Source organism: Carettochelys insculpta, chromosome 2 (assembly GCF_033958435.1).
Source record: "Carettochelys insculpta isolate YL-2023 chromosome 2, ASM3395843v1, whole genome shotgun sequence".
Lineage (NCBI taxonomy): Eukaryota > Metazoa > Chordata > Testudines > Carettochelyidae > Carettochelys > Carettochelys insculpta.
The window spans coordinates 86,666,953-86,682,883 of NC_134138.1; the positions used below are offsets into that span (position 1 = coordinate 86,666,953).

A 15,931-nucleotide genomic window follows, 5' to 3' on the forward strand; every position below is an offset into this window, starting at 1 on the left:
CAAGATATCTTTTCGTGATGTGGAGTCCTGTCCATTAGGACAGTAGTTCTCAATCCAGGAGTCCAGGACCTTGTAGGTGAGAGGCATTGAGCAGGTTTCAGGGGGTTCTCCAAGCATGGCCAACATTAAGCTTGCTGGGGCCCAAGGCAGAAAGCCGAAGCTCTATGGCATGGGGCTGAAGCCTGGGGCACTGAATCCCGCCACGTGTACCTGCAGCCAAAGTCTGAGCAGCTAGCTTTGTATGAGCTGCAGGCAATTGCCTTGCTTGCTGCCTGCTAGCATCAGCCCTGGATTAGATATGCAGAAAACCAGTTGTAGCACAGGGGGACTCTGGAGTTTTTATAGCATGTTGTTGGTGGGGAGCTCAGAAAGAAAGAGGTTGAGAATCCCTTCATTAGGAAATAGGGCCCAAACAAACAACTTTTCACAATGGCCATATATCCTTTGAGCACAATATTGCCAACCCCAAACATTCAAAAATCAAAGGACTAACTTTAAAATCATGAGGATTTTTGGTTGTGTGAGGGGTGGTTGTTGTTGTTTCTATAATGCAGGTTCGTTCTTTGCCTTTGGGGTGCACTAACTTCACGTTTTCAAGCTTGTTTCTGCAATCATGAGAGCCAGAACCTTATTCTTGTTTAAACTGAAAGTTGAAATTTTCATGCAATCTCTTGATTCCAGCATGTGGAGCTTTAAGAGAAACACCCCAAATCATGAGACTCAAGGGTTGTCAATGCTGTGTAATCAAGACTCCAGACAGTTACTTGCCTGGACCATGTTCACAGCTGGGAACAAAGATTCTATGTTTCATTTAATGAATTCTTCAAACCATCCATTGTCTGGGAAACTTTATTTAAATTTGGAAAACTAGTCTGAGATATAACATCGGATTGTTGGGACAGAGGTAGTTATATTGTTTACAGCTCCCTGGGAATTAATATGCTTCCTTTCCTACACAGTGTAATGCATCATATTTCTCAGCCAGGTGCAGGACAACACATGCGGTTCTTGTAGAACATAGCTGGCACAAGAAACAATGTTTTAAAGTCTTCACACATACTGAGTTACCAGGGCTCAATAATCATTTTCTGGCAGATTAATCGTGCCCTACAGCAGGTTTTTATGATCATTAAAGCCAGAATGAAAGCAGTGGGCCTGGATTTCACACTTCCATATCCTGCTACACTGAGGCTTTGATTTCTGTAAATTTTTCTGTGCAGCGAGTGCTTTGACTTCATTCTGAAAGAAATGACAGTACACAAATAACCTACATTATACGAACAACTCCACAAAGGGGTAACTGCCATGTTAACTTGGAGTAAAAGTATTTGAAATAACTTGATAACCATTTTCCAAGGCTGCTCAGGGACAGATTGTGTACTTGTAGATTTTAATTGTGACCTTGGTTTTCCCAAGGCAGAGGGAGTGCTCTGTTTGCTTGTTTTAAAAAACCTCCTAAGTCCTAAGAACCAAGAACTCTATCAAATAATTCTATAACAAATGTGTGCCCCAAAGGCAAAAAAAAAAGGTTTTGAGATAGTCTGGTTAGACACAATTATTTTAGAGAATTTTTTTAAATTTATTTTATCAGCAATTTAAGTGTTGTGAAAGGAATCTGAGTTGTGATCTTCAAATGTAAAATAAACACTCCCGTTTATTTTGATGGGCTTTGGATCTGGCCCATAATCGTTCATTCCTATAAGCATGTAGCTAACTGATACAAGGTACAGTTTAGTGATGGAGAAATGGGTGTCTTTGAACAGAGCTGCATGTGGTGGGTTTTTTTTAAACAACCACCTCAGATTTGTAACCCTTTTTTGGAATATACCATATGCCCAATAAAATATACCTGCATTTATCACCAAATCTTTCTTTACTTATACTTTTAGTTTTAGTTATTATTGGGAAGCTAACTCAACTGTTTAATAAGGCCACATGTTTATGTACATAGAAAGAATGGGGGACACAATGTTAAAACACTCTCTGGATTCTTCAGGTTTTTTTAACTTGAAAATGTAGAATTGTTTCAGTTTTTGTACTGTCTTGAGCCTTTAGCTTAAATACGATCCATATTTCAGCTGCAGTCTTAATGCCTTAAGCTCTGTTTTACATCCCATCCTCTGCCTTTTAAACCCCAGACACCGAAATTCTGACCAGATCCCACAGATCTCACCACATACTTCTCGTGAATAGTTATGTGCAGCAACACCATGCCCCAGTCTCTCACAAGTGCCAGCCAAACTAAACTGCTGTGGCACACAAACAATTCTGCTCATTTTCTTTCGCATTAATATACTGCCAACCCATTAACAATCGAACTTTTAGTGATATGAATAAAATATGTGTGAACAGCAAGGAGGATCTGCAGTTTATTCTTCTTCAATAAGGGGCTATGCTTGTTCCCCCTCAAAGGATACATTTTATATCCTAGTGTAATCCATGATGCATCCGCTATGTACATAGTTTGTGTATAAATCCTACAGAATAGTTAGAGGTAATTTATATATATCTGATATTGCCAAGAGAAGGCAATTCCATTGTTACGATGCCAGAAAACTTCTTGAATTGGACAAAAGCCGATGCAGGTGCAGGAGTTGCATAAACCTACTCTGCCAAAAAAATACCAAACAAAGGGAAGACCGAGAGCAAACAAATTAAATAATTGTTCTAGCAAAGAACATGCAGATATGGATTGTCATGATTTACATTAATCTGTGGGAAGCCACGGCAATTTATAATAACTATATATTGTGTGTCATCTGAGCTTATCCAATTTTTCAATGGGCAAAAATGTGTTTACACAGATGTAGGGAGAGGTTTCCAATCAAGTTGAAGTAATTTGATTGGAAAAACCTACTTTTTTTTATCCAGCCAGATAGTGAGTGGGACACTCCTCAAAACACAGACACCACAAAAGAAACTCCCAAAATGTTCTGCAAAACAAAGACAAGATACGGAGAGGCTGACAGGGCAAAGATGTTTGTCAGTCGAAATCATCTATTTATGGATAATAAGTGCAATAGAGGATCAAGTGCTGAGTGTCATAACACTCAATGGGTGCATCTGAAACCATCTGGGGAGGAACTGAGGTGGGACCAAGAATAGCACAGGTAATTTCTGGAGAGGAAAGAACCTAGCCCCTGCTTTGCCTCCTTATGCCAAGTAAAAGGACTGATGCTATCATCTTTGCATTTGATGAAGTGGGTCTCTGCCCACAAAAGTTTATACTCCAAACTATCTGTTAATCTATAAGGTGCCATAGGGCTTCCTGTTGTTTTTGTTATGGCAAGAGAGGATTCCCCATTGACAGCACCCTGGAAGACAGCTGTATGAATAACCTCCTGACGACCACCTCTTAAATCCACCCTGCCCCTGCCCCGCCCCCCTCCCCACCCCCCCCCACCCCCGCTAGAGATATTCCAAGATAGGACTCGGAGAGATGGGCTTGTAGGGAACAGACCAGGGCCGCTATACTGCAGAGATTCAGGCAGTGCAGCACCCACAGTGCTATGTAAATTAGATGAAGGGCCACTCCAGTCCCAAGGGTAGCCTGTGATCCAAAAGTTGAAAGAGAATAAATTGACCCCTGCTCCTAGACTGAAAGTTCCACATTTGTGCTTTGAGCACAGCACAAAATCTCATTCCTGGCATTCATATGGAAGCTGGGGAGGAAGAAATTCACAAATTAAACTCTTACTTTTAAGGGATATGATTGGAAAAGCCATTTCAGTGGAGTCACAATTTAAGAAAAAGTATTTGAAATTCTGTTTCCTGCTGTCTCATAATTTTGTCATTACTTATTGGATTTATTCTACTTACCCAACCACAATTCTGGCCCACAAAAGGTAGCATAGACCAAAATAAAATATTAACAGGAAATTATGAAAACCTATTTTCTGCTCAAGAGAGTCATTTCAAATCTAGATTAGAAATGACCATATGCTACCAGGAAAAACATACCCACTGTATGGCTAAAAGTGCAAACTTATGCCTATGCTAACCTACATACCCATAATCAAGGCTTTGTGGTTACGCAAGGATCACTCGTTCAACATTTCCTTTCTGAAGTGCAGGTTTGTTCCTCTTCAAAACGCTTTTGCCACTTCCCAAAGAAGTGCGCTTCACTGATCCCCCTGTCAGGCACTTCTGACAACTAGTATGAATTATCAGCACAGAGAGAGTGAGAGTAGTTGCTGGAGTACTGAATTATTTTGTCTTTTACATACAAATTACATTCACCACACTAGGTAAACAAACGGTTACCATCTGCCAGAAACCAGCTAGCTCTTTTAAACTGCAGTCAAGATCACAGAATCAAATATATCTCTGCATTAATACATTAAAGAATAATGCAGTTCACATTACCCTCAAACAACTTCTGAGAAAGCTGCTAAAGCGCCTATAACTGTAAATGCACCAATAAAATACTATTTAAAATGGCTCAGGGGACCTGAGAGTATAGGTGCTCTGTATTTCTGGGAGCAAAAATCAAGCCCCTTCTTTGCCACTGAAAAAAGGAGTCTCAAAAGATCTTAACGTTTTAAAAATGTGCATAGTGCTAAACGGTGTTGTTTTTTGTGCTGGTACTTGCCAGTTCTGAGTACTAGCAACACGCTAGCTTCAGCCATGGGATTGGCTGGGGTGAAGTGAGGGAGCCAACTTAGTAGCAGCTCCTTTTTTAGAAAAAAAAGTACTAGTACTAACAAGATTTGTGAGGCATACGATGATCTTGCCATGAAGAGTGTACGATCTATATAAAAACATGTTAACATAGGAGTTTGACCTTGTAGATCCAGTGAAACTGCATTTTATATAAAATGTTATCTCATTTTACCTCTAAATGTGTAAACAGGGAGGGTTGTATGCAAAAGGTTATATTTTAAAATTACTTGAACCCTGTCAGACTTGGGGTTAATCATAACCAACTAATACATTTTATACATGTTTTCTAAGTCCTTATCATCTAAGTCCTACCCTAGATGTCAAGAGGCATGTAGCTAGGTATGGGTCTTTGCCTGCATGCATACAATCACATTGTGCCTATTCCACTGGGTACCTCCAGTGGACTACCACAGCCGGCTTAATGATGTCCAGTCGGTCTGCCAATGAACCATATCTTGGAAACAGTTATATTCATGCAATCATGTTCCATACTATCCATTTCCTCATTTTTTCTGCCCCACGCAGAGATTTGCAGCAGGGCCTGTTACTGCCTTCTACAGGAGAGCCCCATGGTCTACCTTAGTTCCATAACTTGCCAAAAATACAGATTGGTGTCATAGCTCCATGAAGCAGCCCATGTTCATGGTTTGGTTCATGTAGTCTTCAATGCTTGTCCCTCTTCAAGTGAGAGGGAGACCCTAGAGTATACATAGCTGCAGTAGGCCAGTTTGTAGGCACTGTTCTGCCTCTTCCCCAATCTTTTTAGTTTTACTGCAATAATCCCCAGCCCCTTTTATTTTTGCATATCCTTTCTCTGGCCCCACAAAGTCCAGAGACTTCATACGCTGTCCTCCTAGGATTGTCCAGCATGGCTACTCTATTGATCCAGGAGGAAGAAGCTAGACAGGGAGCGGATTATCTGTGGCTGTGGGCCTATTGCCTGTCACCTGTTTGGTCAGGTATCCACGTAGAGAGATTCTGGGTGGCATCCATTGAATAATTCTCTGAAGAGTTGGCATTGTTCACGTTTTTAGGTTAGTGTCCTGTGAATTCCTTGTTTTTAATTTTGTAACCTCACTCCCATCCCTGTTTTTTTGCATTATTTGTTTCCATACTTAGCTGATTTTTTGTGTTTTGTGACTTCTTCCTTTCCTTGAGGGACAATAAGTTGCTCCTTCTGGGAGGAACCCCCTTCCTATCAAGGATTAGATTGGTTTATCCTAGCACTGACCAAAATGGCTATTTCTGTGTGTGGGAAGGAGTTGGATGTGGGGTTCTCTGTGACTGTGGAGTCTATCCCCTTACATTTCTTGGATCACATCTCTGGTCAGAATTCCTCTGGATGGTGTTTGATGGCACCCTTAATTGTTGGTTTGTTTTTATATTGGGGATGTCTTCTGCTCAATGTCCCGTTCCAAATTCCTCTCTTCTGAACCCTTCATCTTACGCCCAATTGAGTTTTTGTTCATTTCCACAAGCCATTTAAGTGACCCTTATGTCATGTCTCTCCCTGGCCTCTGTTCATAGGAAGATGTTTGGTGTTTTCTTAAATAGAATCCCCTTTTGGGCTCTACCCATGCAGAGGGTTAGCATATCACTGACAGCACTTAGCCTTTTTAGGATGAACTTCTGAGTATTTTTTAATGCCTGGGAAATCCTAACAAAGCACTGATACAAAGGGACATGTGACCAGGAAGAATAATGTGGAAGGGGATCAATTACTGGCAAGGACCATATAAGAAGTTGCTTAAGGTCAATTTGAGGGAAATTGGAAACAGGAAGATTTGATGTGGTGCTTTTCACATCAGCCTGCAAAATGATAGCTGTCTGGAGAAAAACTGCATAAGACTAATGGGAAGCTGCGATAAAGGGCCTCAAAGGGCTTGGGGAGCTAGATACAAGGATAAAGAGTTGAATACCTTTAGTGTAAAACCAGTAAGCTGGAATCAAAAGGGGAAATGTTAATTGGAATACTAGGTCTGTGGTATATGAATACTTAGGCTACATTTACACTACCGCAGAAGATTGACCCATTTGGGGGTCAATCTTCCAGGGTTCGATTTCATGCGTCTAGTACGGATGTGTGAAATCAACCTCTCAGGGGTCGCAGTCGACCCCTGTAATCCTCACAAGTTGGAAGGAGTAAGGGAGGTCGATGTAGGAACTCCCCCATCGACCTTCGCTTGTAAAGACAGAAAAGTTGGCCCACCACAGATGTGTCATTTTTATCTATGCAACTGGCATATCTAGAGTTGCATATCTGCAGTCAACGTTCTTAGTCTAGTGTAGACATAGCCTTCTGGGAAGTGAAAAAAGGAAAAATGACGCCAGTGGTGAACATGAGTTGGGTAGGTGCGTTGATAGTGTTACTTGATGTTTAGCATCAAGTCAGTTAAAACGTGTTATACTGCTTTTAATATGCCTTATTTTATAAGCGTGGCAAGGCCAAGGTTAGAATAGGCCCCAACCCTGCAACGAGCTTCATGTTCATGATGCTCGCTGCAGACATCAGGCTTTGTTAGCTCCTTGGAAGGTGGAGTATGACCATCAGCTAGGATTTAAGTAATACCATGACAATCAAAATTAGTTGCCTTTATGGCAAAGAGGGTTGGACAGTGTAGAATTATTCTCCACAGTCCAGTTTCTGTTGCCATAGTCAGTGTTGGACTAAATGCCTTGAAAAATGGGGCTTCCTGTTCTTTTGGGATATGGCTGTTCAGGCTCTCACCTCCAGAACTACTACTTACCTGATATTTAAGATAAACTGTTAATTTCTCCCCAATTACAATCCCTTAAACTATTTATTCTCTGAATTCCCTCCTATTTGCTGAGATGTCTAGAATATGTCGTGAACCATATAATGATGTTCATATTAAGTTTGCCCATGTCTCCTTTCTCTTTTCCAACCTCAAAGTTCTTTTACTTCTTTTAAAGATTTGCTCATGTATTTAATTCCAAATGTAGCTCCAGGTCTGCCAAAATTATATTTCCTGTCATCAGGAATCAATGATTGAAAGAACATCCAAACAAGAAGCTATCAAACTGACAGATTTTCTTTTTTGAAAAGTTTTTAGAAATAAAAATTTGATTTTTTTACTCTTTGAAATACTGTATTGTTTTAGATACACGGGTTCATCTTTTCTGTGACCCTGTAGAATAAAAGTAACAATTTTAAAAAAGCAAGTCAACTGTTTAATGGTTTTTAGCACAGGTGGGAATTAGATTTTAAAATAAACTCTCTGGGATACTCAGACATCCCTAATCCTTGAGATTGGTTTTCCAAAGTGAAGAATTTCTCCTTCTCAAAAATTTTTATTCTCTTTCCGCTCTTATCCACAGCATAGTCTGCTGTCAGCTTTGTAAATGTCTGCTCTGACTTAGTCTTCCTCTGTGTAGGTCTAGGAGATTGGCTCAAAATTGGGCTGCAAATAGCATATGATAGTTATTTATATCAGGAGATTATTTGGATAGTAAACTCCCTATATGGTGAATGCCTTTAATACTCTGCTCTGTTACATGTGTAAACACCGTGACTTCTTTGACTCCTATGTAGTTACTCTAGATTTACTCCAGTATAACAGAATAGTCCTTTCAATTACATTTTGGGCATGATAGTTAGGCACTTTTTTCTGTAGCATTATGTTGCATTTATTTGAGATTTATCTGATCTGCTCTACAGTTTGCACATCAGTTCTGCATAATTATTTGTCTCTGCCACAACTACTGTAAATAGTTTTAGCACACTCTTCTGTACTGCAGCACTATCACTTGGGTGACCTTCATGTATGTGTTCCTCCTTGAGTGACTATAGTGAAGCTCAGCCTTGTGTAAAATAATGAACTGTCTTGTCTGTGATTCATGTAGATTACTTAAACTGAAAATTTTTCTAAACGGCTTAAAAAGTAAAAGTCCTTAGTTCTCAACATTAAGGAATTTCCTGCAGATTAGTATGTTCAATTTAATTGCCAACCACCAATTTTGCAATTAAGATTGATTTCAGGTGCACTGACTGCACACAGCAGCAGCCCAGGGCAAATATTTATTTCAGTTTATAAATCAAGAAATCACCTGTCTGACATTAAAAAAGCAGCAAACTGTTCAACAGCTAACACAACTCCCACAGTAATAAGAGGTGGAGGCACTTAAATGTGTACTGAATCTGAATCTGTAACAGGAACATGCTACTATCTTTGAAGTTCATTGTACTGCATAGTGAAAAAATGTCAACCTTTTCCTGCAAATATTTAGCAGAATGGAGTTAGATAATTCTTACTGATGACATGTAAACTAAACTGCACCACATGGATGCAACTAATCCATTAGTGCAAGTGAAATAATTTTTTGGGGGGAGAGGGAGAGTGGTCTGAGAGCACCTTTCCACTGAAGATAAAAGTTCTGATTAGAATATGATGATGGAATTTGGAGGGTGGGAAGGGATATGCTTCACTCCACAGTAAATCTCTAACATTAAATGTAGTGAAACATACGGGCTATGTCTACAATTGTATCCCTCTTTCAAAAGAGGCATGCAAATGAGGGAAATCAAAAATGCAAATGAGGTCTATATTTCAATATCTGGTTCCTCGTTTCTTTTTTCTTTTAAAAGAAGCTCTTTTTTTTTAAGAAGAAGGGTTCTTTCAAAGATGGGGTTTACTTTCAAAAGAGCCAGGTCAACACTGCTTTTCTCCTTTTGAAAGAATATGCAAATGAGGAACCAGATATGTAAACATACACCTCATTTGCATTTTCAGTTTCCTTCATTTGCATGCCTCTTTCAAAGGAGGAGTGCAAGGCCGCGTCTACACGTGCATGCTACTTTGAAGTAGCGGCGCCAACTTCGAAATAGCGCCCGTCACGGCTACATGTGTTGGGCGCTATTTCGAAGTTGAAATTGACATTAGGCGGCGAGACATCGAAGTCGCTAACCCCATGAGGGGATGGGAATAGCGCCCTACTTCGAAGTTGAACGTCGAAGTAGGGCACGTGTAGCCGATCCACGTCCCACAACATCAAAATAGCGGGGTCTGCCATGGCGGCCATCAGCTGAGGGGTTGAGAGACGCTCTCTCTCCAGCCCCTGTGGGGCTCTATGGTCACCGTGTGCAGCAGCCCGTAGCCCAGGGCTTCTGGCTGCTGCTGCGGCAGCTGGGGATCCATGCTGCATGCACAGGGTCTGCAACCAGTTGTCGGCTCTGTGGATCTTGTGTTGTTTAGTGCAACTGTGTCTGGGAGGGGCCCTTTAAGGGAGCGGCTTGCTGTTGAGTCCGCCCTGTGACCCTGTCTGCAGCTGTTCCTGGCACCCTTATTTCGATGTGTGCTACTCTGGTGTGTAGACGTTCCCTCGCAGCGCCTATTTCAATGTGGTGCTGCCCAACGTCGAAGTTGAACGTCGACGTTGCCAGCCCTGGAGGACGTGTAGACGTTATTCATCGAAATAGCTTATTTCGATGTGTAGCGTGCACGTGTAGACGTAGCCCAAGTGTAGTAGACAGAGCCAGGATGAGGCTTACCATTTTCAGAATAAGCCAACCGCTATTTCAAAATTATTTTGAAATAGCAGTTGCATTGTATAGACACTAGGATAGTTAGTTCAGAATAACGGCTGTTATTTCCAAACAACTTGGCTGTGTAGACCTACCCTAGAGCTGAGTCTACACTTGTATTCCTCTTTCGAAACATGCATGCAAATGAGGTGCAGATTTACATATCTGCTGCCTTGTTTGCATATTCTCCCTTAGAAAGAGCTTCTTTCAAAAGAAAAAAGCAGTTTAGAGTGGCTCTTTTGAAAGTAAACTCTACCTCCAAAGTAACAGAGAGAAAGCCATGCTAGTCTGTATACTATCAAAACAAAAAAGCAGTCCAGTAACATTTTAAAGACTAACAATAATTTATTAGGTGATCAGCTTTTGTGGGACAGACCCACTTCTTCAGATCATAGCCATACTAGAACAGACTGCCCCCCTCCTTTTTTAAGGAAAAAGCTCTTTTGAAAGAATATGCAAATGAGGTGCCAGATATGGAAATCTGCACCTCATTTGCATTCCTCTTTTGAAAGAGGAATGCAAGTGTAGATGCAGACATAGTGAAATAGAATCCAAGCTAAAATGGGTGTGATAGTGAATCTGTTGTCTAAAAAGACCAAAAGATCAGTTTTCTGAGAATATTGAGTTTCTACAGTGTTTGTTTTTCCTTCTGACTTGTGCAAAAAAAAAAAAAAAAAAGCATTAAACTGGATTTGTTTTGACTCAGGAACATAAATGTTAACTAAACTATACAGGTAGCTCTTCAATAGGATTTTGTTCAAATTATGCCCTCTATCTATTTGGCTGAAGTGAAGGCAATACAGATACACAAGCATAATTGGTAGCATCCTTTAGCATGTTGAGTATATCTGGTGGTGAAGCACATACTAAAAACAAAACACTCTCTCTTGGCTTTTGAAACTGGTAGGTTTAAAAAAAACCCTCATACCTGTAAACTCAGAGCTTATTATATGTAAAAGCAGGGTTGGGGTGTTCCGTATATATCCAGTTTCTAAAGTCCCTTGTCAGAATGACCATACTTTATTATTACTTATGGGTGAACCATATAGAGTAAACCCTCGAGTTACACAGGGGTCACAGTTCTGCAACTCTCACGTAACTCAAATTTTCATGCAAGTTGGAGGTTCCCGGTTGCCCTGGGCATGCAGAAGAGGGAAAATTGACCAGCCCGCCAGGACTGGCCTGTTTCCTGGCTCCCAGAGTGGCACAGAGCCGGGAACCAAGAGGGGGCAGCCTGGTTCACACCTCCTCACCACTTGCGGGACCCAGGAAACTGACCAGCTGTTCAGTTTCCTGGATCCTACAAGTGGCAGGGAGACAAGAACCAAGTGGCAGCCTGGTTCCTGGTTGCCCTCTGGCTTGCAGAGAAGGGAAACTGAGAAGGGCAGCAGCTCAGCCCTGCTCAGTCTTCCAGCTCTGCAAGTGGAGGGGAGCCAGGCTACCACCTGGTTGCCACTGCCCCACCACTCCAGGGACTGGGAAACCACTCCTGTCAGGGGTGGCAGTCGTGTTAACCCAAGACAGGTGCAACTTGATAGCATCTATCTTGAGGGTTTATTGTATAGGTAAAAGCACAGGCCTTTGTTCTTGAGAGAGAGGGGATTGCTATCATTCTTTCACATCCTCCAATAAGATCACTGAAGAATGTACACTCCCCTCTTCAAATTGTGCCCATTAAACTAGCTTTGTACCATTCCTCCATAGCTTTTATGGATCACTGTGCTGCTGAACTAAACTCCATGTAACCTGCACCCCTACTAAGGGCACAGACATTACATGTTATTTATATGTATAAAAGATAGACTATTTGCAAGAGCCTGAGCTTGGCCTTTTACGCCAAAACTGTTAGTGTTTAAAATGTTCACTGGGTTCTGAAATTTGTAGCACTTTGGAATGAAGTAATGAAGTTGCTCTACAACCAACTCCTGCTTAATATTATAAAAAAATCAGCTGGGTAACATCGATTTTTTCCCTCACCCCTGCCACCTCCTTCCAACCGATTAATGGTATCTGGGGTATCCCGGTATTTGTTCTAACTTTTCTCTTCACACCTTTGTTCTCGCTGAAAATACCCCAGCTCGAGGAAAGGGTGGGGGAAGGGTACTTCAGGCTCAATGAAGAGGCAAGGGGAGGAGCTACAGCACCCAGTCCGTGTCAATTAATCTATCCCGGTGCCTGGTGTGGAGTAGCGTTGCTTGGGCTGCGATCGCTTCCTCTCGCTAATGTTTGGGTTGTGTCTGTAAAAGGAAGCCGCCGCGCCTCTTGTTAAAGTTGTAGAACCCTAAAGCGGGCGGAAAGGAGAAAACTGCTCCGAGTGCCCCCCGGAGAAGCCGAGGAAAGCCTCAAAATGTCCCCGGCCAGGAAAGATGAGAAGGGGAAAGCGGCCAAGCCGCGGGGCTGCTCGGAGGGTCCCCGGGGGTGGCTTTTGCTACCGCGTGGTCTAGTGTAACGACGGTGAAGCCGCGCGTAAGTTGCTGAGGGTGTTTTGCAAGGCTGGAGCGGAGTGAAAAGCCGGCGCGATCGGCACTGCCTTTTTGCCTGCGACTGTCGTGTGGGTTTTACCAGCCCCGGCGGCTTCCTGCGCTACGTGCCGCTTCCCGAGCGCAAGCGGCCAGGCAGGCAAGAAGCGGGCTGCCGGCGGAGGCGGCCCCGGCACGGCAGCTCGCCGAGGGGCGCGCCGATCTGCAGGCGGGGACCGGCCGCTGCGGCGGGTCGCGGATGGACGCGATGACCGGGGAAGCTGCGCTCCTGCCGGTCGGTGCCCGCGACTGAGTTGCGCGCTGGGGCTGGAGGCTCGGGGAGCGGCGGGGCAGGGAGGAGCCGAGCCTGTGCGGTGCCCCCCGCCCCCAGTCTCACCTGCGGCCGCTCCGGCGGGGCGGGGAGGGGGGGAATAGGCTCCGCCGCTCTCTGCCTGCCCCAGCCGCTGGGCGGGCGGGCGGGCCGACCGGCTGGGAGTCGAGGGTAAGTAGCTGCCGCGCCCGGCCCTCCCCGCCTGCCCCGCCGCCTCTGGGAGCGCGCGGCCCCTTTAAGAGCCCGGCTTTGCCTCCCGGTAGCTGAAGGTCATTAAACACAAAAGCTCTCCAGCGCTGCGGTCCAATATAGCGCATGCGCCCTGCCCGAGGACTGGCAGGGAGACGGCAATATGGCGAGAATGCCTGGCAGCGGCCGCGACTGGAGTACCGGCAGCGGCGGCGGGGAGAACAATGGGGGGGACCGGCCGCCGGGCCGCGGCGGCCCCCACCGCCTCCGCCACTACTGCAGCGCGGGGGAGGACGAGGACGGGGAGGACGAGGATGAGATCCAGGAGGTGCAGATAACGGGGGACGAGGAGGACGGCGCCGATGGGGGGCTCCTGCTGCTGGACGACGGGGGGGAGGAGGAGGAGGAGGAGGAGGAGGAGATGGGGCTGGAGTGGGACCCCGAGGAGGAGCCGCTGGAGCCCGAGCCGGTCCATATGATCAGTATGGACCGGGGCAGCGGCGGGCTGGACTCCGCTCGCGGCGGCGGCCGCCTGGGGGGAGGAAGAGGCGGCGGTGGCGGGGCAGCAGCGGCGGGGGGCGCTCCGGTGCCCGCTAGCGCCCGGGGCGTGGAGGACTCGGACCCGGACCCGGAGAGCGAGCTGCTGCTGCAGCGCCCCGAGCGGGCCCGGCTGAGCGAGAACACCCGGCTGGCCACTCGCTACGCGGTGCGCATCTTCCGGGAGTACCTAAGCGAGAAGTCCCAGAGCCCGGACTTCGAGACCATGGACAAGGGGGCGCTGTGCCGGGTGCTGCGCTCCTTCTACGCCGAGGCCCGCTCCAAGAGCGGCCAGCTCTACTCCAAGTCCTCGCTCATCAGCATCCGCAGCTCCCTCAACCGCTACCTCAACGAGCCGCCCTACTGCCGCACCCTGGACCTGACCAAGGACCCCGAGCTGCGCGCCGCCAACCTCACGCTGGCGGCGGTGATCCGGAAGCTGGAGGAGCAGGGCGCCGGGCCGGTGGTGCAGAAACAAGCCATCACGCGGGCCGACCTGCGCAAGCTGTACACCTGCAGCGTGTTCAGCACCCAGAGCCCCTTCGGGCTGCTCAACAAGGTCTGGTTCGAGACCTGCATGTACTTCTGCACGCGGGGCCGCGAGAACCAGCGGGAGCTGGAGGAGGACTCCTTCGGGCTGGCCATGGACGAGGATGGCCGCAAGTTCGTCTACTTCAAGTCCCTGGGGCCCTACCACAAGTCGCGCTCCTCCTCCTGGAGCAAGAAGCGGGCGGAGAGCAGCGACGAGGAGAACCTGCCCCGCATGTACGAGACGGGCACGGAGTTCTGCCCCTACGCCAGCTTCGTCAAGTACCTGGCCAAGCGCAACCCGCTCTGCAAGGCCTTCTTCCAGCGCCCGCGGGACCACTGCAGCGAGGGGGACGTCACCTGGTACGAGAACAAGGCTATCGGCAAGAACCTGCTGGGCACCCGCATGCAGATGCTCTCCAAGGCGGCCAAACTGTCCAAGACCTACACCAACCACTGCATCGGCGCCGTCTCCATTGCCACCCTCAACAGCATCGCTGGCATCGGCACCAAGCTGGGCGGCCCCCCGCCGCACCCCGCCGACCCGCCAGGGGGCTGCTATGGCGCCACCCAGGCCATCCTCAATGGCGGGCCCCGGCCCCGGGCCACGCCTGCCCCGCCCAGCGCCTACATCCTCCCCAAAGCTGGCAACGCCCCCCAGGTGAAGGCGGAAGCGGCCGTGGTGACCCCGGCCAAGCGCTCCCTCTACGAGGCAGTGTACGCTGGGGCGGCCGGTGGCGAGGCCTGCGGCCCCTCCTCATCCCCCAAAAGACTCTGCCTCCGCCCCGCTGAGGCTCTGGACGCTGCCGCCGCCTCCGTGGTGGTGGTGTCGGTGAAACACGACCCCCTGCCTCTCCTCCTCCCTGAAGCCAATGGGCACAGAAGCACCAACTCACCCACAGTAGTTTCACCTGCTCTTGTTTCCCCCACCCAGGTAACAAGAAAACCCGACCCATCTCTAGACACAGCCCCCCCTTCGCTCCCCAAACCCTCCCTCCGCCTGCTTCAGCCAACACCAGCCCTCTTGGCAAGGACCAAAGCACACTGCACGCCCCGGGAGCAGCCGAGGTGCCACACTTCAGACAGGCAGGTGCTGCCCTTTTGGCCCTCTAGCGCAAGTCTCACTCCACAGGCCTGAAGTAGTTTTGCTGCGAGTTACTAAACTTTTGTGCTGCTCCCCCAGCTGTCTAATAAGTACTGGCACTGATTCTTGATTTCTGGTGGTAGCTGCAAGTTTGAGCTCCCTGTGGTTTAAGAGCAAGCGTAGATTTAATCATCTTTCCTTCTGAGAGGAAGGAGGCATGAAAGCCCCAGTCACTACTAAGCAAAAGCTTAGAATTGCATTCACTGAACAATAGGATTAGTAAACTGGACTGTGCAGGTTTCTGCTTTGTTTTTTTTACAGTAGATGGGAGAGTTATGTAAGTCAAGCCAAACTATTAGATAAGAATTTGAAAGGTAGCATGCATGGTGTGCTCCACGTGCTAATAAGCTGTTTAAATCAGGAAAGGGACAGGAAAACATTCAATTGCACCTTAGTAAAGAGGTTTAATTTCTAACTATCGAAATTAGCAACAGGGCTAATGTGACAATTGCATTCAGCTTGTATTTATTACAGTAGTGCTGTATCCTGGTAACCATTCTTTAAAAAAAGTAAATTGGCTTTGGTTGCACAGTTACATT

The 15,931-nt window shown here is 46.3% G+C and overlaps 1 protein-coding gene across 6 annotated transcripts in view; it reads left to right on the plus strand.

Annotated features, from left to right (window-relative positions):
* Positions 1-12,497: 12,497 nt before the first annotated feature.
* The window catches only part of KCTD1 (potassium channel tetramerization domain containing 1), a 98,414-nt gene continuing 94,980 nt past the window's right edge, over positions 12,498-15,931 (plus strand). Inside the window, exons 1-2 of one of the 6 annotated variants that reach the window (XM_074987265.1) lie at positions 12,722-12,958; positions 15,183-15,334. Coding sequence is in view for 4 of the 6 variants with exons in the window: in XM_074987257.1 (XP_074843358.1) it covers positions 13,347-15,182 (1,836 nt within the window). In the remaining 2 variants the exon portion in view is untranslated. Of the gene's footprint in view, positions 12,671-12,721; positions 12,959-13,032; positions 15,339-15,931 lie in introns of those variants that run through there. The other 5 variants (XM_074987261.1, XM_074987260.1, XM_074987257.1 and 2 more) reach the window with 5 other exon arrangements.